Raw genomic sequence first — 24,549 nt, forward strand, 5'->3', positions numbered from 1 at the left:
AAGTAAATGTTGAAATAGCTTCAAGACTTAACAATTGCGATAAAATGTCAGCACGAAACAAAAAAATAAACGAGTCGCATAAAAAAACGTCCTCGACGTCTTCACTTAAAGGTCATTGACCTTATTAATTGATTTCTTCTTTAAAAATGCGATTTTAAATGGGAATTTGATTTATATCCAACTCCTCACACATTCTGTTCCTTTATATGATAAATAATTTATAAACACACTGTATATAACGTCAAAAACTTTAAGTAAATGTTGAAATAGCTTCAAGACTTAACAATTGCGATAAAATGTCAGCACGAAACAAAAAAATAAACGAGTCGCATAAAAAAACGTCCTCGACGTCTTCACTTAAAGGTCATTGACCTTATTAATTGATTTCTTCTTTAAAAATGCGATTTTAAATGGGAATTTGATTTATATCCAACTCCTCACACGTTCTGTTCCTTTATATGATAAATAATTTATAAACACACTGTATATAACGTCAAAAACTTTAAGTAAATGTTGAAATAGCTTCAAGACTTAACAATTGCGATAAAATGTCAGCACGAAACAAAAAAATAAACGAGTCGCATAAAAAAACGTCCTCGACGTCTTCACTTAAAGGTCATTGACCTTATTAATTGATTTCTTCTTTAAAAATGCGATTTTAAATGGGAATTTGATTTATATCCAACTCCTCACACGTTCTGTTCCTTTATATGATAAATAATTTATAAACACACTGTATATAACGTCAAAAACTTTAAGTAAATGTTGAAATAGCTTCAAGACTTAACAATTGTGTTAAATTGTCAGCACGAAACAAAAAAATAAACGAGTCGCATAAAAAAACGTCCTCGACGTCTTCACTTAAAGGTCATTGACCTTATTAATTGATTTCTTCTTTAAAAATGCGATTTTAAATGGGAATTTGATTTATATCCAACTCCTCACACATTCTGTTCCTTTATATGATAAATAATTTATAAACACACTGTATATAACGTCAAAAACTTTAAGTAAATGTTGAAATAGCTTCAAGACTTAACAATTGCGATAAAATGTCAGCACGAAACAAAAAAATAAACGAGTCGCATAAAAAAATGTCCTCGACGTCTTCACTTAAAGGTTAGTGACCTTATTAATTGATTTCTTCTTTAAAAATGCGATTTTAAATGGGAATTTGATTTATATCCAACTCCTCACACATTCTGTTCCTTTATATGATAAATAATTTATAAACACACTGTATATAACGTCAAAAACTTTAAGTAAATGTTGAAATAGCTTCAAGACTTAACAATTGCGATAAAATGTCAGCACGAAACAAAAAAATAAACGAGTCGCATAAAAAAACGTCCTCGACGTCTTCACTTAAAGGTCATTGACCTTATTAATTGATTTCTTCTTTAAAAATGCGATTTTAAATGGGAATTTGATTTATATCCAACTCCTCACACGTTCTGTTCCTTTATATGATAAATAATTTATAAACACACTGTATATAACGTCAAAAACTTTAAGTAAATGTTGAAATAGCTTCAAGACTTAACAATTGTGTTAAATTGTCAGCACGAAACAAAAAAATAAACGAGTCGCATAAAAAAATGTCCTCGACGTCTTCACTTAAAGGTTAGTGACCTTATTAATTGATTTCTTCTTTAAAAATGCGATTTTAAATGGGAATTTGATTTATATCCAACTCCTCACACATTCTGTTCCTTTATATGATAAATAATTTATAAACACACTGTATATAACGTCAAAAACTTTAAGTAAATGTTGAAATAGCTTCAAGACTTAACAATTGTGTTAAATTGTCAGCACGAAAGAAAAAAATAAACGAGTCGCATAAAAAAACGTCCTCGACGTCTTCACTTAAAGGTCATTGACCTTATTAATTGATTTCTTCTTTAAAAATGCGATTTTAAATGGGAATTTGATTTATATCCAACTCCTCACACATTCTGTTCCTTTATATGATAAATAATTTATAAACACACTGTATATAATGTCAAAAACTTTAAGTAAATGTTGAAATAGCTTCAAGACTTAACAATTGCGATAAAATGTCAGCACGAAACAAAAAAATAAACGAGTCGCATAAAAAAACGTCCTCGACGTCTTCACTTAAAGGTCATTGACCTTATTAATTGATTTCTTCTTTAAAAATGCGATTTTAAATGGGAATTTGATTTATATCCAACTCCTCACACATTCTGTTCCTTTATATGATAAATAATTTATAAACACACTGTATATAACGTCAAAAACTTTAAGTAAATGTTGAAATAGCTTCAAGACTTAACAATTGCGATAAAATGTCAGCACGAAACAAAAAAATAAACGAGTCGCATAAAAAAACGTCCTCGACGTCTTCACTTAAAGGTCATTGACCTTATTAATTGATTTCTTCTTTAAAAATGCGATTTTAAATGGGAATTTGATTTATATCCAACTCCTCACACATTCTGTTCCTTTATATGATAAATAATTTATAAACACACTGTATATAACGTCAAAAACTTTAAGTAAATGTTGAAATAGCTTCAAGACTTAACAATTGCGATAAAATGTCAGCACGAAACAAAAAAATAAACGAGTCGCATAAAAAAACGTCCTCGACGTCTTCACTTAAAGGTCATTGACCTTATTAATTGATTTCTTCTTTAAAAATGCGATTTTAAATGGGAATTTGATTTATATCCAACTCCTCACACGTTCTGTTCCTTTATATGATAAATAATTTATAAACACACTGTATATAACGTCAAAAACTTTAAGTAAATGTTGAAATAGCTTCAAGACTTAACAATTGCGATAAAATGTCAGCACGAAACAAAAAAATAAACGAGTCGCATAAAAAAACGTCCTCGACGTCTTCACTTAAAGGTCATTGACCTTATTAATTGATTTCTTCTTTAAAAATGCGATTTTAAATGGGAATTTGATTTATATCCAACTCCTCACACGTTCTGTTCCTTTATATGATAAATAATTTATAAACACACTGTATATAACGTCAAAAACTTTAAGTAAATGTTGAAATAGCTTCAAGACTTAACAATTGCGATAAAATGTCAGCACGAAACAAAAAAATAAACGAGTCGCATAAAAAAACGTCCTCGACGTCTTCACTTAAAGGTCATTGACCTTATTAATTGATTTCTTCTTTAAAAATGCGATTTTAAATGGGAATTTGATTTATATCCAACTCCTCACACGTTCTGTTCCTTTATATGATAAATAATTTATAAACACACTGTATATAACGTCAAAAACTTTAAGTAAATGTTGAAATAGCTTCAAGACTTAACAATTGCGATAAAATGTCAGCACGAAACAAAAAAATAAACGAGTCGCATAAAAAAACGTCCTCGACGTCTTCACTTAAAGGTCATTGACCTTATTAATTGATTTCTTCTTTAAAAATGCGATTTTAAATGGGAATTTGATTTATATCCAACTCCTCACACGTTCTGTTCCTTTATATGATAAATAATTTATAAACACACTGTATATAACGTCAAAAACTTTAAGTAAATGTTGAAATAGCTTCAAGACTTAACAATTGTGTTAAATTGTCAGCACGAAACAAAAAAATAAACGAGTCGCATAAAAAAATGTCCTCGACGTCTTCACTTAAAGGTTAGTGACCTTATTAATTGATTTCTTCTTTAAAAATGCGATTTTAAATGGGAATTTGATTTATATCCAACTCCTCACACATTCTGTTCCTTTATATGATAAATAATTTATAAACACACTGTATATAACGTCAAAAACTTTAAGTAAATGTTGAAATAGCTTCAAGACTTAACAATTGTGTTAAATTGTCAGCACGAAACAAAAAAATAAACGAGTCGCATAAAAAAACGTCCTCGACGTCTTCACTTAAAGGTTAGTGACCTTATTAATTGATTTCTTCTTTAAAAATGCGATTTTAAATGGGAATTTGATTTATATCCAACTCCTCACACGTTCTGTTCCTTTATATGATAAATAATTTATAAACACACTGTATATAACGTCAAAAACTTTAAGTAAATGTTGAAATAGCTTCAAGACTTAACAATTGTGTTAAATTGTCAGCACGAAACAAAAAAATAAACGAGTCGCATAAAAAAATGTCCTCGACGTCTTCACTTAAAGGTTAGTGACCTTATTAATTGATTTCTTCTTTAAAAATGCGATTTTAAATGGGAATTTGATTTATATCCAACTCCTCACACATTCTGTTCCTTTATATGATAAATAATTTATAAACACACTGTATATAACGTCAAAAACTTTAAGTAAATGTTGAAATAGCTTCAAGACTTAACAATTGCGATAAAATGTCAGCACGAAACAAAAAAATAAACGAGTCGCATAAAAAAACGTCCTCGACGTCTTCACTTAAAGGTCATTGACCTTATTAATTGATTTCTTCTTTAAAAATGCGATTTTAAATGGGAATTTGAAATCTATCCAATTCCTCACACGTTCTGTTCCTTTATATGATAAATAATTTATAAACACACTGTATATAACGTCAAAAACTATAAGTAAATGTTGAAATAGCTTCAAGACTTAACAATTGTGTTAAATTGTCAGCACGAAAAAAAAAAATAAACGAGTCGCATAAAAAAACGTCCTCGACGTCTTCACTTAAAGGTCATTGACCTTATTAATTGATTTCTTCTTTAAAAATGCGATTTTAAATGGGAATTTGATTTATATCCAACTCCTCACACATTCTGTTCCTTTATATGATAAATAATTTATAAACACACTGTATATAACGTCAAAAACTTTAAGTAAATGTTGAAATAGCTTCAAGACTTAACAATTGCGATAAAATGTCAGCACGAAACAAAAAAATAAACGAGTCGCATAAAAAAACGTCCTCGACGTCTTCACTTAAAGGTCATTGACCTTATTAATTGATTTCTTCTTTAAAAATGCGATTTTAAATGGGAATTTGATTTATATCCAACTCCTCACACGTTCTGTTCCTTTATATGATAAATAATTTATAAACACACTGTATATAACGTCAAAAACTTTAAGTAAATGTTGAAATAGCTTCAAGACTTAACAATTGCGATAAAATGTCAGCACGAAACAAAAAAATAAACGAGTCGCATAAAAAAACGTCCTCGACGTCTTCACTTAAAGGTCATTGACCTTATTAATTGATTTCTTCTTTAAAAATGCGATTTTAAATGGGAATTTGATTTATATCCAACTCCTCACACGTTCTGTTCCTTTATATGATAAATAATTTATAAACACACTGTATATAACGTCAAAAACTTTAAGTAAATGTTGAAATAGCTTCAAGACTTAACAATTGTGTTAAATTGTCAGCACGAAACAAAAAAATAAACGAGTCGCATAAAAAAACGTCCTCGACGTCTTCACTTAAAGGTTAGTGACCTTATTAATTGATTTCTTCTTTAAAAATGCGATTTTAAATGGGAATTTGATTTATATCCAACTCCTCACACATTCTGTTCCTTTATATGATAAATAATTTATAAACACACTGTATATAACGTCAAAAACTTTAAGTAAATGTTGAAATAGCTTCAAGACTTAACAATTGCGATAAAATGTCAGCACGAAACAAAAAAATAAACGAGTCGCATAAAAAAACGTCCTCGACGTCTTCACTTAAAGGTTATTGACCTCATAACGTAGATTATTTGTTTAAAAAAATTGTAATTCAGTCAAAATACGATTCCATTTAATATTTACTCTACCAGCACCCCGTATACGATCATTATCTTTGGTTTCTCCCATTACATAATTTATAGTTGCGAAAAATAATAGTGTTGTTATGTAATGTCGAATCTATTCGTAGAACTGGTTTACCATCGAGTCAATTTAAAATGTTATTAAACTCTGAAAACTAAATACAGATACGTAATTTTCTCATTAACATACGTATCAAACAACCGCTACGAAATTTGTTTTGCAATTCAAAAGACTCAAAATAACATCCGAAGAAGGAACAGCTGGTAATAAATCAACTCCGTTTCTTCTTCCCGCGAAACTTTTACTCGATACCCGTTAGACTTCACGCCTTCCTTCCTTTTATAAATTGGATGCGAGTTCAGTTTCGTCAAGCTACAGTTTTTCACAAAAATATCGAATCGGTTTTGCGAACGGCTATTAATTAACTTAGTTTATCCGTCCTGTATAACAACACACATTTTGTAACTTGAAATTAGTATGACAACAACGAAACTGTCAAGGTGACTCTGTATCCATCGACGATGTTTGTGTGTCGGGAATTATTGGAATTTTCGATGTTTATTTTAAGAAAAATAAAAAACCGCTTACTAAAAATTTCCAAGAAAAATTTGACGTGCAAATCAAATTAAATCGATTGTTTGTTTGCTTATTTTCGTTTTAAATTTAATCACGTTTTTTAAGGACGCAAATAAATACTATTCGAAGCCCTCCCGTATACAATATCTAATTCGGAATCATACCAGTGTCGTGGGGTTTGGTTTGTAAAATAGTGAGGTTAGGAATTCTAAATATCGAATCAACCGGAAACGGAGTTATTTAAATGTCCTAATACATATACAGGGTGTCCCATGACGAGTTAAAACTATCTGTATACAAAGTTGTACCAAGAAAATGTACTTTATTTGATGATATTTACATAATTGACTAATGACAGTTATGTAACTGTCATTTATTACAAGGCCTACTGAAAGTATACGTAAAAAATTAAAATTCGATAATAATTTAAAACCTTAAATATAAAAAGTTTAAATAGAATTAGTAAATACAATTTATTTGATTTATTTGCACAGACCTTGACAAGATAAAGAAAAATTATTTTTTATTTTTTAGTGCTTGTATCATCGGGTCAAAATAAAATTTAAACCACACCTAGATTTCTGAAAATTTACAGAAAATATTTAATATCTGGATAACGGTAGGGTTTAGGTATAGGAAATTATGAATGAAATTGCCTTATTTTTTACCTCTGAATGTATTAAAATAGAAAAAACCGGGTGGTTCTATTTAAAAAAATGGAGTAATTTGATATTTATGATGTTAAATTTTGAAAACTTTTTATACACACCCTGTATAAAACCTGTAACTGCAACTTTGTTATTTCAAATAGAACACCCTGTATACTACGACATTTTTGAAATATACGTACTTTTGTCTAAAAATTTTTTTCGAAAAATGCATATTTTTTGAGTTATTGATTTTTTTGAAAAAAATTAGACCGTTGCAGAAAGACCCTTATAAATTATTTTTTTACGAGGACACCCTTAAAAATATGAAAATAGTTTCTGTTGGGTTGCTTTTAGCAAGGTCACATGTATTTGAAAATATGTTAAAAAATTCTTCATTTTATACAGGGTGTGTATAAGAAGTCTTCAAAGTTCTTAAAAAATTTACAGAAAATATTTAATATCTGGATAACGGTAGGGTTTAGGTATAGGAAATTATACATGAAATTGCCTTATTTTTTACCTCTGAATGTATTAAAATAGAAAAAACCGGGTGGTTCTATTTAAAAAAATGGAGTAATTTGATATTTATGAAGTTAAGTTTTGAAAACTTTTTATACACACCCTGTATAAAACCTGTAACTGCAACTTTGTTATTTCAAATATAACACCCTGTATACTACAACATTTTTGAAATATACGTACTTTTGTCTGAAAACTTTTTTCGAAAAATGCATACTTTTTGACTTATTGATTTTTTTGAAAAAAATTAGACCGTTGCAGACAGACCCTTATAAATTATTTTTTTACGAGGACACCCTTAAAAATATGAAAATAGTTTCTGTTGGGTTGCTTTTAGCAAGGCAACATGTATTTGAAAATATGTTAAAAAATTCTTCATTTTATACAGGGTGTGTATAAGAAGTCTTCAAAGTTCTTAAAAAATTTACAGAAAATATTTAATATCTGGATAACGGTAGGGTTTAGGTATAGGAAATTATACATGAAATTGCCTTATTTTTTACCTCTGAATGTATTAAAATAGAAAAAACCGGGTGGTTATATTTGAAAAAATAAAGAAATTCGATATTTACGAAATTAAATTTTGAACACTTTTTATACACACCTTGTATAAAATAAAAAATTTTTTAACATAGATTCAAATACTTCAGACCTTGCTTAAATAAACCTAATAGAAACGATTTTCATATCTTTAAGGGTATTTTCGTAAAAAAATAATTTATAAGGGTCTGCAAAAGTTACAAAAAAATTAATAATTCGAAAAATACGCATTTTTAGAAAAAACTTTTTAGACAAAAGTATACTAAAATTTTACGTAGATTTCAAAAATGTATTAATACACAAGGTGTTCCATTTGAAATAACAAAGTTTTGGTGGTTTTGAAAGTTTTCAAAAAGTTCGTATCCGAAAATTTAAACGTAGAGATTTTGCTATATACAGATAGTTTTAACTCGTCGTGGGACACCCTGTATACCCAAAGTGATAAAAGTACTTGACGTTGCGTAACTTATTATTGTGAGTTCGAATCTAAAATTCGTCATAATCGTTCTAAATTCATACTTGGTCGAAAAATATTAGTTGGAGTCGTTTCAGACTGATGGAAGAGGTCAAGGACATGGTTTATGCAGTGTCAGGTTCCTGGTTCAAGTAGCATAGACGAACCTTTGGAAGACCCTCTTGGAAGTGGCTGCTTGGTACAGTTAAGGTTGAGTTCCATGACGACCGAGTTGTTGGAGATGATCAAGGATGGTCCAGAAGATCTCAGATAACAAGTTTGTAGCGATAATCGCGAAATAAGAAGACATTGAGGGTCACTTGTTGTTGGAGATCATCGAGGATGGTCCGGAACATCTCAGATAAGAAGTTTGTCCTGATAATCGCGAGATAGGAAGACATTGAGGGTCACTGGTTGTTGGAGATGATCGAGGATGGTCCAGAAGATCTCAGATAACAAGTTTGTAGCGATAATCGCGAAATAGGAAGACATTGAGGGTCACTTGTTGTTGGAGATGATCGAGGATGGTCCGGAACATCTCAGATAACAAGTTTGTAGCGATAATCGCGAAATAGGAAGACATTGAGGGTCACTTGTTGTTGGAGATGATCAAAGATGGTCCGGAACATCTCAGATAAGAAGTTTGTCCTGATAATCGCGAGATAGGAAGACATTGAGGGTCACTGGTTGTTGGAGATGATCGAGGATGGTCCAGAAGATCTCAGATAACAAGTTTGTAGCGATAATCGCGAAATAGGAAGACATTGAGGGTCACTGGTTGTTGGAGATGATCAAAGATGGTCCGGAACATCTCAGATAAGAAGTTTGTCCTGATAATCGCGAGATAGGAAGACATTGAGGGTCACTGGTTGTTGGAGATGATCGAGGATGGTCCAGAAGATCTCAGATAACAAGTTTGTAGCGATAATCGCGAAATAGGAAGACATTGAGGGTCACTGGTTGTTGGAGATGATCAAAGATGGTCCGGAACATCTCAGATAAGAAGTTTGTCCTGATAATCGCGAGATAGGAAGACATTGAGGGTCACTTGTTGTTGGAGATGATCGAGGATGGTCCAGAAGATCTCAGATAACAAGTTTGTAGCGATAATCGCGAAATAGGAAGACATTGAGGGTCACTGGTTGTTGGAGATGATCAAAGATGGTCCGGAACATCTCAGATAAGAAGTTTGTCCTGATAATCGCGAGATAGGAAGACATTGAGGGTCACTTGTTGTTGGAGATGATCAAAGATGGTCCGGAACATCTCAGATAAGAAGTTTGTCCTGATAATCGCGAGATAGGAAGACATTGAGGGTCACTGGTTGTTGGAGATGATCGAGGATGGTCCAGAAGATCTCAGATAACAAGTTTGTAGCGATAATCGCGAAATAGGAAGACATTGAGGGTCACTGGTTGTTGGAGATGATCAAAGATGGTCCGGAACATCTCAGATAAGAAGTTTGTCCTGATAATCGCGAGATAGGAAGACATTGAGGGTCACTTGTTGTTGGAGATGATCAAAGATGGTCCGGAACATCTCAGATAAGAAGTTTGTCCTGATAATCGCGAGATAGGAAGACATTGAGGGTCACTGGTTGTTGGAGATGATCGAGGATGGTCCAGAAGATCTCAGATAACAAGTTTGTAGCGATAATCGCGAAATAGGAAGACATTGAGGGTCACTGGTTGTTGGAGATGATCAAAGATGGTCCGGAACATCTCAGATAAGAAGTTTGTCCTGATAATCGCGAGATAGGAAGACATTGAGGGTCACTTGTTGTTGGAGATGATCAAAGATGGTCCGGAACATCTCAGATAAGAAGTTTGTCCTGATAATCGCGAGATAGGAAGACATTGAGGGTCACTGGTTGTTGGAGATGATCGAGGATGGTCCAGAAGATCTCAGATAACAAGTTTGTAGCGATAATCGCGAAATAGGAAGACATTGAGGGTCACTGGTTGTTGGAGATGATCAAAGATGGTCCGGAACATCTCAGATAAGAAGTTTGTCCTGATAATCGCGAGATAGGAAGACATTGAGGGTCACTGGTTGTTGGAGATGATCAAAGATGGTCCGGAACATCTCAGATAAGAAGTTTGTCCTGATAATCGCGAGATAGGAAGACATTGAGGGTCACTGGTTGTTGGAGATGATCGAGGATGGTCCAGAAGATCTCAGATAACAAGTTTGTAGCGATAATCGCGAAATAGGAAGACATTGAGGGTCACTGGTTGTTGGAGATGATCAAAGATGGTCCGGAACATCTCAGATAAGAAGTTTGTCCTGATAATCGCGAGATAGGAAGACATTGAGGGTCACTGGTTGTTGGAGATGATCGAGGATGGTCCAGAAGATCTCAGATAACAAGTTTGTAGCGATAATCGCGAAATAGGAAGACATTGAGGGTCACTGGTTGTTGGAGATGATCAAAGATGGTCCGGAACATCTCAGATAAGAAGTTTGTCCTGATAATCGCGAGATAGGAAGACATTGAGGGTCACTTGTTGTTGGAGATGATCGAGGATGGTCCAGAAGATCTCAGATAACAAGTTTGTAGCGATAATCGCGAAATAAGAAGACATTGAGGGTCACTGGTTGTTGGAGATGATCGAGGATGGTCCAGAAGATCTCAGATAACAAGTTTGTAGCGATAATCGCGAAATAGGAAGACATTGAGGGTCACTTGTTGTTGGAGATGATCGAGGATGGTCCAGAAGATCTCAGATAACAAGTTTGTAGCGATAATCGCGAAATAAGAAGACATTGAGGGTCACTGGTTGTTGGAGATGATCGAGGATGGTCCAGAAGATCTCAGATAACAAGTTTGTAGCGATAATCGCGAAATAAGAAGACATTGAGGGTCACTGGTTGTTGGAGATGATCGAGGATGGTCCAGAAGATCTCAGATAACAAGTTTGTAGCGATAATCGCGAAATAAGAAGACATTGAGGGTCACTGGTTGTTGGAGATGATCGAGGATGGTCCAGAAGATCTCAGATAACAAGTTTGTAGCGATAATCGCGAAATAAGAAGACATTGAGGGTCACTGGTTGTTGGAGATGATCGAGGATGGTCCAGAAGATCTCAGATAACAAGTTTGTAGCGATAATCGCGAAATAAGAAGACATTGAGGGTCACTGGTTGTTGGAGATGATCGAGGATGGTCCAGAAGATCTCAGATAACAAGTTTGTAGCGATAATCGCGAAATAAGAAGACATTGAGGGTCACTGGTTGTTGGAGATGATCGAGGATGGTCCAGAAGATCTCAGATAACAAGTTTGTAGCGATAATCGCGAAATAAGAAGACATTGAGGGTCACTGGTTGTTGGAGATGATCGAGGATGGTCCAGAAGATCTCAGATAACAAGTTTGTAGCGATAATCGCGAAATAAGAAGACATTGAGGGTCACTGGTTGTTGGAGATGATCGAGGATGGTCCAGAAGATCTCAGATAACAAGTTTGTAGCGATAATCGCGAAATAAGAAGACATTGAGGGTCACTGGTTGTTGGAGATGATCGAGGATGGTCCAGAAGATCTCAGATAACAAGTTTGTAGCGATAATCGCGAAATAAGAAGACATTGAGGGTCACTGGTTGTTGGAGATGATCGAGGATGGTCCAGAAGATCTCAGATAACAAGTTTGTAGCGATAATCGCGAAATAGGAAGACATTGAGGGTCACTGGTTGTTGGAGATGATCAAAGATGGTCCGGAACATCTCAGATAAGAAGTTTGTCCTGATAATCGCGAGATAGGAAGACATTGAGGGTCACTTGTTGTTGGAGACGATCGAGGATGGTCCGGAACATCTCAGATAACAAGTTTGTAGCGATAATCGCGAAATAGGAAGACATTGAGGGTCACTTGTTGTTGGAGATGATCGAGGATGGTCCAGAAGATCTCAGATAACAAGTTTGTAGCGATAATCGCGAGATAGGAAGACGTTGAGGGTCACTGGTTGTTGGAGATGATCAAAGATGGTCCAGAACATCTCAGATAAGAAGTTTGTCCTGTAGGATCCTTGGAATAGTTGTTTTGGAAATTGCTTTTGTTAATATAACGTTTCATCGAGTAGTCGCAAGACCTTCCTCGCGTGGGCCATCTTCTAATGGTTCTCGTCCCCAGCGAAACTGCTCCACCAAGTCTGGTGGTCAGTTAAAAAGCGCAGATGCATAAAAAAACGAAGCAGCGTATTTAAACTTTTCGTAGAGCTTGTATGTACGAGGGTGGTTTGCTGGTAGGGTAACTTTTCCGAGGTCACTTTCTCTACGTTATATTATTAGTTTCCACCATTTTTCTGATGTTATCAATAAAAATTTTTTACAGATCACGATTTAAGATTAGATCAACTGTATCGAATAGAAAATTGTAGATACAATGGACAAAGAAAAAGGAAAATTCAATCCATTGGATAGATCTAATATTTTTTCGTATTTAACTTTCGGGTAAGCATTTTTTTTTTCTTATTATCAACGTATATAACGAGAATTTGTTATTACATCTCTTTAGTCCTCGAAAAAGACAGTTTTTTCAAGAAATGGTTGATCTATTTCGATAGGAAGCAATCAGCAAAATAGAAAATCAATTTCGTCAACTTGGTCATGTAAGATACTTAAAAAAGTAGCTGCCAGTACAGTAAGTGATGACACCAAGCTGGATATTAGGTTTGATTTTGAAGAAAACCCATAGGATTCTGGTCGAAAAGCAGTCCCAAGTCTTCAACGTTAGTCATGCATCAATTTCCAGAGATCTTCGTCTTCTATTTCTGTTCTGGGTGGTACAGGTTTCGTCATCTCCTAAGTCTAGCGTCTTTAGTCCTTGAAAAAGACAGTTTTTTCAAGAAATGGTTGATCTGTTTTGATAGGAAGCAATCAGCAAAATAGAAAATCAATTTCGTCAACTTGGTCTTGTAAGATACTTAAAAAAGTAGCTGCCAGTACAGTAAGTGATGACACCAAGCTGGATATTAGACTTGATTTTGAAGGAAACCCATAGGATTCTGGTCGAAAAGCAGTCCCAAGTCTTCAACGTTAGTCATGCATCAATTTCCAGAGATCTTCGTCTTCTATTTCTGTTCTGGGTGGTACAGGTTTCGTCATCTCCTAAGTCTAGCGTCTTTAGTCCTTGAAAAAGACAGTTTTTTCAAGAAATGGTTGATCTGTTTTGATAGGAAGCAATCAGCAAAATAGAAAATCAATTTCGTCAACTTGGTCTTGTAAGATACTTAAAAAAGTAGCTGCCAGTACAGTAAGTGATGACACCAAGCTGGATATTAGACTTGATTTTGAAGGAAACCCATAGGATTCTGGTCGAAAAGCAGTCCCAAGTCTTCAACGTTAGTCATGCATCAATTTCCAGAGATCTTCGTCTTCTATTTCTGTTCTGGGTGGTACAGGTTTCGTCATCTCCTAAGTCTAGCGTCTTTAGTCCTTGAAAAAGACAGTTTTTTCAAGAAATGGTTGATCTGTTTTGATAGGAAGCAATCAGCAAAATAGAAAATCAATTTCGTCAACTTGGTCATGCAAGATACTTAAAAAAGTAGCTGCCAGTACAGTAAGTGATGACACCAAGCTGGATATTAGGCTTGATTTTGATGTAAACCCATAGGATTCTGGTCGAAAAGCAACCCCAAGTCTTCAACGTTAGTCATGCATCAATTTCCAGAGATCTTCGTCTTCTATTTCTGTTCTGGGTGGTACAGGTTTCGTCATCTCCTAAGTCTAGCGTCTTTAGTCCTTGAAAAAGACAGTTTTTTCAAGAAATGGTTGATCTGTTTTGATAGGAAGCAATCAGCAAAATAGAAAATCAATTTCGTCAACTTGGTCATGCAAGATACTTAAAAAAGTAGCTGCCAGTACAGTAAGTGATGACACCAAGCTGGATATTAGGCTTGAGTTTGAAGAAAACCCATAGGATTCTGGTCGAAAAGCAACCCCAAGTCTTCAACGTTAGTCATGCATCAATTTCCAGAGATCTTCGTCTTCTATTTCTGTTCTGGGTGTTACAGGTTTCGTATCTGCTAAGTCTAGCGTCTTCAGGTGTTTGTTGAGGCGACAGTGCCCCGATGGAACTCCTGTTAATATTCGTAGATTAGGTAACTAAATTCGGTGGATCTACTCTAGTTATAATGTCCCAGAAGTGTCTCAACTCCCGTAGGTTGTCCCAATAATTGCTTTCGCGCCAATCTACCTTCTTTTCCAATACTTCTTCTATTGTTTTGTAGCTGATACCCCAGAAGGGTTCGGGTCCCGCTTTAACTCAGCTAAAAAAGTTAATGTTTGGGCAGTTTTTTCATTATTCGTATAGGACAGAATTTAACCGCGACAAACTGTATAATGATATTCGTTCTGAACCAATAAATTTCCGTTTCTGTCGACATATTGATCGTTTTATGTTTTAGATACATACTGGAATTAATTAAAAAAGGTTGGAAACACGATTTAAACGAAAGTGATTTATTTGGATTGCCCGAACGATGTAAATCAAAAAGGAACGGGGAAATCGCGTTGAAAAAATGGCAGGAAAATACTTCGCTACTGAAATTATCGTTGAACAAATTTGCGGCATTTTATATTTTATTATGTCTGGCGCATATCATTTGGACGGAAGTACGAAGGTAATTATTGCCGTTTCGACAGTTTTGCGTCTCATCAGAGCGGCGTAACAATAAGTTTCTTCACTCAATCGACACGTATCGTTGTGCTTAAGCGCTTTTTCTTTTATTTCAGCATTTTACGGCCTTACGGAATCAGCAAATTGATATCTTTCTTCGACAAAAACCAAAGATCGATATCGGAAACGGAAGCATACTATTGCGCCAGCATTGTGATCTTCATGAAATTTTTCCAATTCATATTCCAATCGAACATTCAAATATTCGAAGCGAAATTTTTATTACAAATAAAAACAACGTTGCAATCTCTACTTTACGATAAAATCTTAAAATTATCGTCCACGTCTGTTTCGGATACCAGCTCCGGTAACCTAATCACAGTAATGACTAAAGATATATCGATTATCGAAGGAAATCTTTGGGTGGTTAAGGATTTCGTCATATTCCTCGTTCAAACTACGACCGTGTTTTATTTGCTGTGGAAAAAACTCGGCAACGCCGCTTTTATAGCGGTGGGAATGTTCGCGTTAGCCTTACCCGTACAAGGTAAGTCCTGCTACTATCATTCTGCTTAATCTGCGTGAAACTCTCTTCTTCTTATTCTTCCTTCTTGTGTGGTTGGTTTTAGAACCGTTTCTTCTTCAGTTTCGACCTCCTGGATGTCTGTCGTGGTCTCTTCTTCGCCATCATCATCATCATCATCATCATCATCATCAACAACAAGCCTTTCAATCGCATGTCGATTATGGCTTCGTTTGTTTTGGCTACTTTTGGCTGCTTTTGTTGATATTTTCCATTCTTTTCTACTTACTCGGTCCAATGGTTTTCCCTAGCTTCGCCTGAAAGCCTCTGGTCTTCAAAAATTGATGTATAAGTCATTGTCGCTTTGTAAGTTCGTTTCTTCGTATCCGAAGACACCCCTCGACCTTATCTGCTCTAACTATTCGTCCTCTGTCTTCTTCTTCTACGTCTCCGTAACTGGTTCAGTCAATTTTCATAAATTGGTTGGATCAGCTGTAATACCAAGTCGTTTGTAAACGAGTTTAAACCTGTTGGGTGGTCGCTCGATCTGATCGCCCAAAGGACCCGCCAGATGTCGCGCGGATTTCGGTTTCTCGAGGTTAAAGTGTGATGATAAAGCGGTTGGTCAACTTTCTTTAGCTTTGGTGGGTGGTTCATAGCTGAATCTTTTTGCGGGATATATAACGGATGCTTATTTATGTTTCAAGGTTTTCTGTGCGCGTTAATAAGTAAATTGAGGCTTAAAGTGGGACGAAATTCCGACGAAAGACTACAAATAACGCAAGAGACTCTATCTGCCATTAGAGTGATCAAAATGTACGCGTGGGAAACTTTTTTTATCGGCAAAATATCGGAAGCTAGAAAGTAGGTAACATTATTATTATCTAATGTTTTTATGATCTATTTTTGTTTACTTTCGAGTTAATCGAATCGACAAGAATCCCTTAACGCGTTTTCGTACCAAAATCCTTGATTTCGTCCTTCGGAAACCTTTAAATCTCGTCGAAAACGTTTCCATTGAATCCACGTTTAGAATCAACAAGATAATTCGTCGTTTGAGCCTCAGATGGGGTTAATAATCAATTTGGACGCCACCAGCTTCTTAAAAAAGAAGCGGAGAAGCTATGGAGGTTAGAAATCCTGCATCAGGACATCAAATCTGAAAAATGAGACAGCTTCGAATAAAATCGACTTAGTCATGCATCAATTTCCAGAGATCTTCGTCTTCTATTTCTGTTCTGGGTGTTACAGGTTTCCTCATCTGCTAAGCATCTAGCGTCTTCCGGTCTTTAGTCCTTGAAAAAGACAGTTTTTTCAAGAAATAGTTGATCTGTTTCGATAGGAAGCAATCAGCAAAATAGAAAATCAATTTCGTCAACTTGGTCATGCAAGATACTTAAAAAAGTAGCTGCCAGTACAGTAAGTGATGACACCAAGCTGGATATTAGGTTTGATTTTGAAGAAAACCCATAGGATTCTGGTCGAACAGCAGTCCCAAGTCTTCAACGTTAGTCTTTCATCAATTTCCAGACATCTCCGTCTTCTATTTCTGTTCTGGGTGGTACAGGTTTCGTCATCTCCTAAGTCTAGCGTCTTTAATCCTTGAAAAGACAGTTTTTTCAAGAAATGGTTGATCTGTTTCGATAGGAAGCAATCAGCAAAATAGAAAATCAATTTCGTCAACTTGGTCATGCAAGATACTTAAAAAAGTAGCTGCCAGTACAGTAAGTGATGACACCAAGCTGGATATTAGGTTTGATTTTGAAGAAAACCCATAGGATTCTGGTCGAACAGCAGTCCCAAGTCTTCAACGTTAGTCTTTCATCAATTTCCAGACATCTCCGTCTTCTATTTCTGTTCTGGGTGGTACAGGTTTCGTCATCTCCTAAGTCTAGCGTCTTTAATCCTTGAAAAGACAGTTTTTTCAAGAAATGGTTGATCTGTTTTGATAGGAAGCAATCAGCAAAATAGAAAATCAATTTAGTCAACTTGGTCATGCAAGATACTTAAAAAAGTAGCTGCCAGTACAGTAAGTGATGACACCAAGCTGGATATTAGGCTTGATTTTGAAGAAAACGAATAGGATTCTGGTCGAAAACCAGTCCCAAGTCTTCAACGTTAGTCATGCATCAATTTCCAGAGATATTCGTCTTCTATTTCTGTTCTGGGTGTTACGGGTTTCGTCATCTGCTAAGTCTAGCGCCTTTAATCCTTGAAAAAGACAGTTTTTTTAAGAAATGGTTGATCCATTTCGATAGGAAGCAATCAGCAAAATAGAAAATCAATTTAGTCAACTTGGTCATGCAAGATACTTAAAAAAGTAGCTGCCAGTACAGTAAGTGATGACACCAAGCTGGATATTAGGCTTGATTTTGATGTAAACCCATAGGATTCTGGTCGAAAAGCAGTCCCAAGTCTTCAACGTTAGTCATTCATCAATTTCCAGAGATATTCGTCTTCTATTTCTGTTCTGGGTGTTACAGGTTTCCTCATCTGCTAAGTCTAGCGTCTTCAGGTGTTTGTTGAAGTGACAGTGCCCCGATGGAACTCCTATTAATATTCGGTCCATGAAAAAGTAATTCGAAGCAATTTTTCATATTTATGATGGACAAAATGGTATAAAAAATGCCCACTAACGTATAACGATTTAAAATAAGTCGAAAGGATATTTTTTTGTGAAGCTGGACAATTTACGTGGCACAAAAAGCTTCTAGCAAAAAATTTCTATGAAAAATTCGGTAAACGGTCGTCCAGTACGCGGCGCCTCGGTAACAGAGCCCGTTTTTAACAATTTAGAGAGTACGTTGCCGGATTTGTGCCGAATTTTATTTTTTTCAGCCAATTTGGTACCGAAATAGGCTAATATTGAGAATATGTTTGCAATATCTTGATATTTATGTTCGATTTTAGGAAAGAATTGGCGGCGCTATTGAAAATGGTCTTTATCAATTTTCTAATAGTAATAATCGGTATTTTTTTGTCTTCCCTCGTATTTCTCGCGCTGATATTGTCGTACATCTGGTTGGGCAACGATACCAACACCGAACTTATATTTTACGTTCAAAGTTTATTCCACGAAATCACGATGGCGATGGGCATAATGATTCCCTTGAATATGGGCAGAACGGCGGAACTGGTAGCGTCTTTAAAAAGAATAAACGGAGTGTTCGGATGCCAAGAGATCTCTAAAATAGAGAGGATTTATAAAGAGGCTCTTATAGATATAAATAATGTTACTGTGGAAGTGAAAGATAAGAAAGTTCTTGATGATGTATCTTTAAAGATCTCGAAACCGGGATTACACGTTATTACGGGCGTGGTTGGAGCCGGGAAAAGCTCCATTTTGAAGGTTATTATCGGACTCCATCATTTATCGGAAGGTAAGTGTGACAACACCGCATCTAGATGGATTACGATAATTTTTACCATTTCTCTAAATTTAGGACAAAAAATATCTTTGGCAACACGGCGTTATTGTGATTTTTTTTTCATTTCATTTTATTAAATCTTCACATTCGGAAAAAATTTACGTTTGGCAACGTTTTACGGGCATCATCGGGTTATCAGAGACTACAATTAGATTTGGCAACACCCGAAACACTTTCTTTTATCCATATAAGAGAAAAAAACAAAGTTTGACAACGCCGCAATCGTCGTATGTTTCAGTATGAAATATTTTGTGCGGTATACAACTGTTTGAAACTTGGCAACACCCGAATCTCAGTGTGTTACAATTTGTTACAATCATATGTTTCAGTATAACAAATACTTTATTCCCCAGATTTTGAAGAAACTGTGTTTGGCATCATTGCAATTGCCAAGTTTCTGTTTGACATTTGGCAACACTCAAATCGAATTTATTCTTTTTTCTTTACCCATATTTGGCTACAAACTACTTTTGGCAACACCGCAGTATTCATATTTTTTCCTTTTTCCCTTGTTAAGTAAAAAAAAAACAGATTTGACAACACCGCCATTGTTGTATGTTTCGGTATCTTCTATTTCCTCAGATTTGGTTAAAAACTACTTTTGACAACACCGCAGTATTCATAATTTTTTTCCTTTTTCCCAAATTAAGGAAAAAAAAAACAGATTTGACAACGCCCCCATCGTTATATGTGTCGGATTGACATCTTCTATTTCCCCAGTACAAACTACTTTTGGCAACATCGCAGTATTCATAATTTTTTCCTTTTTCCCTAGACAAGGAGAAAAAAACAGATCTGACAACACCGCCATTGTTATATGTTTCGGTTTGACATCTTTTATTTCCCCAAATTTGGGTACAAAGTACGTTTGGCATCACCGCAGTATTCATAATTTTTTCCTTTTTCCCCAGATAAGGAGAGAAAAACAGATTTGACAACGCCGCCATTGTTATATGTTTCAGTTTGACAACTTCTATTTCCCTAGATTTGGGTACAACCTACTTTTGACAACACCGCAGTATTCATAAATCTTTTTCTTTTTCCTAAATTAAGGAAAAAAAAACAGATTTGACAACGCCCCCATCGTTATATGTGTCGGTTTGACATCTTCTATTTCCCCAGGGTAAACTACTTTTGGCAACATCGCAGTATTCATAATTTTTTCCTTTTTTCCCTAGATAAGGAGAGAAAAAAACAGATCTGACAACGCCCCCATCGTTATATGTGTCGGTTTGACATCTTCTATTTCCCCAGGGTAAACTACTTTTGGCAACATCGCAGTATTCATAATTTTGTCCTTTTTTCCCTAGATAAGGAGAGAAAAAAACAGATCTGACAACGCCCCCATCGTTATATGTGTCGGATTGACATCTTCTATTTCCCTAGATTTGGGTACAACCTACTTTTGACAACACCGCAGTATTCATAAATCTTTTCCTTTTTCCCAAATTAAGGAAAAAAACAGATTTGACAACGCCCCCATCGTTATATGTGTCGGTTTGACATCTTCTATTTCCCCAGGGTAAACTACTTTTGGCAACATCGCAGTATTCATAATTTTGTCCTTTTTTCCCTAGATAAGGAGAGAAAAAAACAGATCTGACAACGCCCCCATCGTTATATGTGTCGGATTGACATCTTCTATTTCCCTAGATTTGGGTACAACCTACTTTTGACAACACCGCAGTATTCATAAATCTTTTCCTTTTTCCCAAATTAAGGAAAAAAAACAGATTTGACAACGCCCCCATCGTTATATGTGTCGGTTTGACATCTTCTATTTCCCCAGGGTAAACTACTTTTGGCAACATCGCAGTATTCATAATTTTGTCCTTTTTTCCCTAGATAAGGAGAGAAAAAAACAGATCTGACAACGCCCCCATCGTTATATGTGTCGGATTGACATCTTCTATTTCCCTAGATTTGGGTACAACCTACTTTTGACAACACCGCAGTATTCATAAATCTTTTCCTTTTTCCCAAATTAAGGAAAAAAAACAGATTTGACAACGCCCCCATCGTTATATGTGTCGGTTTGACATCTTCTATTTCCCCAGGGTAAACTACTTTTGGCAACATCGCAGTATTCATAATTTTTTCCTTTTTTCCCTAGATAAGGAGAGAAAAAAACAGATCTGACAACGCCCCCATCGTTATATGTGTCGGATTGACATCTTCTATTTCCCCAGTGTAAACTACTTTTGGCAACATCGCAGTATTCATAATTTTTTCCTTTTTTCCCAGATAAGGAGAAAAAAACAGATCTGACAACGCCGCCATTGTTATATGTTTCCGTTTGACATCTTTTATTTCCCTAAATTTGGGTACAAAGTACGTTTGGCATCACTGCAATTTTCATGTATTTTTTTGTAAATATTTGATGACACTAAATGTATCGAAATGTCCATAATATGTGTATAATAATTCGTTAAATTCTCGACATATATAAAAAATACATGTTTGGCAACATCGCAAGCTGGTCTAAGCTTTCCCTGAACTATTTTCCTAATTGATTTGCATATTTTAAAAAATTGTATATCTATTCATGATTATAGGATATGAAAAAATTTATTTTCTACAGTTTCTTCTTCTTTTTTAACGAAACTTGTTTGTAGATTCGATTTTATTTGTAATTGCAATAAAATTTTCTAAAACGCCTTTATCTGGAATCACTAAAAACCTCATAAAACTCTTTCACTTTAAACCGTCGCATTTAAGGCGGAATTTTATTTATGAAATGAAAATTTCAAATAAATTTGCCAGTTTGTATATTTCCCTTAATAACTGGTAACAGGCAGTAGCCCGCCGTTACCACTGAACAAAACAAAATTTATTTAAATTAGCCTGTCAACATCCACTTCGGGAAAAAAAAATACTAACGATTATTTTCCTTGAAACAACGGAAGGAAAAGAGCTTTATATAAAAGAATGTGTTTTTGTTTAGCTGCTAATAATATTTTCCACACACTTCGAAATTTCAAAATAAAGAATCTGTGCAACTAAACACACATTCATTAACTAAATCTACGCTGCTCAATTAAAAAGAAAAAAACGTTAAATTCGGGTGAAGATTTTGGGTTTATCATTAGTCATATATTTCCATATGTGCTAAAGAAATTATTCAAGGTCAAATGTCAAAATTTTTTAACCTATTTATTATATACCTATCGTAACTTTCCATCTTTAAAACACTATGTCTCAAAAATGGCGATTCTTAGCTAAAAAAGTATAAGAACAGTTTTTGTAGACATTTTTTTTATCTACTATTTTTGTCTTATCTATTTTTTCGATACAACTTAACACTTTATGGAAAAAATCGAAAAAAAAAAACACCAAAAATTTGATATTTGAGTTTGAATTACTTTTTTGGTACAAGCGGGATTGATGCGACCATTGCGGGAAAGAAAATTAAGTTAGGTTAGGTTAGATTTAGGTTTAAAAAAGAACAAGCAACAACATTTATCTTATCTTATCACAACTTGTTTTCGAGATATGAATGTAGATGTCAGAGAATATATATTTTTTGAAGGTTATTGTAAACTTGGAGGGAGTATATCGTTCGCAGCGCAAGAACCTTGGTTGTTCCCATCAACCATTAAAAACAACATCTTGTTTGGTGAAAAATACGATAAAGGTCGTTACGAAGAGATTCTAAAAATCTGCGGACTCGATTACGATTTGTCCTTCTTGAAAAACGGCGACGAGACGATTATCGCAGAAGCCGGAATCAATTTAAGCAAAGGACAACAAGCTAGGATCAATTTAGCTAGATGCGTTTATAAAAAAAGTGACATTTATTTATTGGACGATCCTCTAACTGCTTTGGATGCTAATGTACAAGATGTTATTTTCACCGAGTGTATTCAGAAGTTTTTGAAAGACAAAATTTGTATTTTGATATCTCAAAATCCAAAACATATTAACCAAGCTGATGATATATTTACGTTGAGTCATGGAAAGTTGGTAAGTAATATTCACCATTTATATAAATACGTATTAGCATCGAAATCAATCAGTACCAAAACAACAGTGAACGTGAACCTGATGACTTTCCGAAAATTCTGATTTTGACCGAGTTAAACCGAAAAGACTTTAAATCGCCAATTTAATCATCTTTAATGTACAAAATTTTTTAAATTACGTAATCTATTTGAGAAGGGCAAAGAGAAGAAATAGTATCTCATATGGGAGAAAAGTGTCCCGCTGTATACGATAAATAACAATTAAAAACCAAAATGGCGCTGCGCAGACAGGTTATGGTATGAAAAAAAAATTATATTAAATTTTTTACTCGGTATACTTCAATTCATCTACAATTACTAATAGATGAATTGAAGTATGTCGAGTAAAAAAATATAATTTTTAACTCAATCAGTTGTACAAAAGTGTAAAAACAGAGTATAAATAATATTCGACGCTTCCTTTTGAATTAACCCTGATGCTAATATCTAATTCTACATACATTTTTCATATACAGAGATTCTCCCTACACTTCATAGTTTATGAGTGGATTCATGAGCGTTACAATTTTTTTTAAATACATTAAATCCTGTTCAAACTTAAAACACTTACCTAGGTTGTTTAAAGTGGACGAAAAACTCAATTCGGTCACAATTATTCATTAAAATAAGCACAGTAATTTCTTGAAACCGAATATTTTTCACACTACACACTTTTTTCATTTGACACTAGATGTATATTTCATGTTTAAGATTAATTAATTTAAACTTAATTGCTCATTCTTTATAACCCACGCCATTCTTTTATGACAACTGTACGTCGAGTTGATCCCTGTCGAACATCTCGCTCAGAGCACGTGCGAATCACGTGGCAATTAACGATGTGATTGGTTGTCAATCATCTCTATTAAGCGCCATTATAATTAGGGGAAATATTTGGCGCGTAATCCTAACATAACATTAGAACGCTTTCGTCGATTACAATATTATTCAGGCGGGTATTAATTAAGATTATGTTAAATGTTTTTCGTTCTATTTTTGGATTTAATTCAAATCACTTATAACTGTGTTTTCTCTCGTTCTCATATATTGTGATCGGTTTTGTGTGTATGCCAACGATTTCGAAGATTGGAAAAATTGAAGCCAGTTACGAGACGGTTTTTTCAGGTAGGAGATACCGAAACTTTCTATCCATCATGTGATATAGTTGAAACATTAAATGATGTAGTTGATAAGCATAGGGAATTAAGTACGATCGTTACTGATCAAAATGAAGATAGTAGATACGCTGATGAAAATTTATATAAAGAAATTAATAATTCTGGAAAAATTAGTGCCGATGTTTATAAATCGTATTTGAAATTTGGAGGAGGATATTTGTTTTTCGCTTCGATTATGATTGTTTTTACAATGAGAGAAGGGTCGCACTTTGTTGGAGAAAAAATTAAAACAAAATGGTGAGTAGCTTATATTTATTTATTTGTATTAAAAATTATAACCAAATATTCTGAGCTAGCATCTTATTTTACAGTTATTTTTAGTGGGTTTGG

General features: G+C 34.6%; 1 protein-coding gene across 1 annotated transcript in view; it reads left to right on the plus strand.

Annotated features, from left to right (window-relative positions):
- The window catches only part of LOC130448615 (probable multidrug resistance-associated protein lethal(2)03659), a 56,423-nt gene that overhangs the window by 9,093 nt on the left and 22,781 nt on the right, over window positions 1-24,549 (plus strand). The window contains exons 2-8 of the mRNA XM_056786047.1: window positions 12,804-12,922; window positions 14,878-15,093; window positions 15,206-15,636; window positions 16,320-16,476; window positions 18,523-18,992; window positions 22,570-23,003; window positions 24,167-24,456. Of these exons, the coding sequence (XP_056642025.1) occupies window positions 12,855-12,922; window positions 14,878-15,093; window positions 15,206-15,636; window positions 16,320-16,476; window positions 18,523-18,992; window positions 22,570-23,003; window positions 24,167-24,456 (2,066 nt within the window). The 5' untranslated portion in view covers window positions 12,804-12,854. The remainder of the gene's footprint in view (window positions 1-12,803; window positions 12,923-14,877; window positions 15,094-15,205; window positions 15,637-16,319; window positions 16,477-18,522; window positions 18,993-22,569; window positions 23,004-24,166; window positions 24,457-24,549) is intronic.

Source organism: Diorhabda sublineata, chromosome 9 (assembly GCF_026230105.1).
Source record: "Diorhabda sublineata isolate icDioSubl1.1 chromosome 9, icDioSubl1.1, whole genome shotgun sequence".
NCBI classification, from domain to species: Eukaryota; Metazoa; Arthropoda; class Insecta; order Coleoptera; family Chrysomelidae; genus Diorhabda; species Diorhabda sublineata.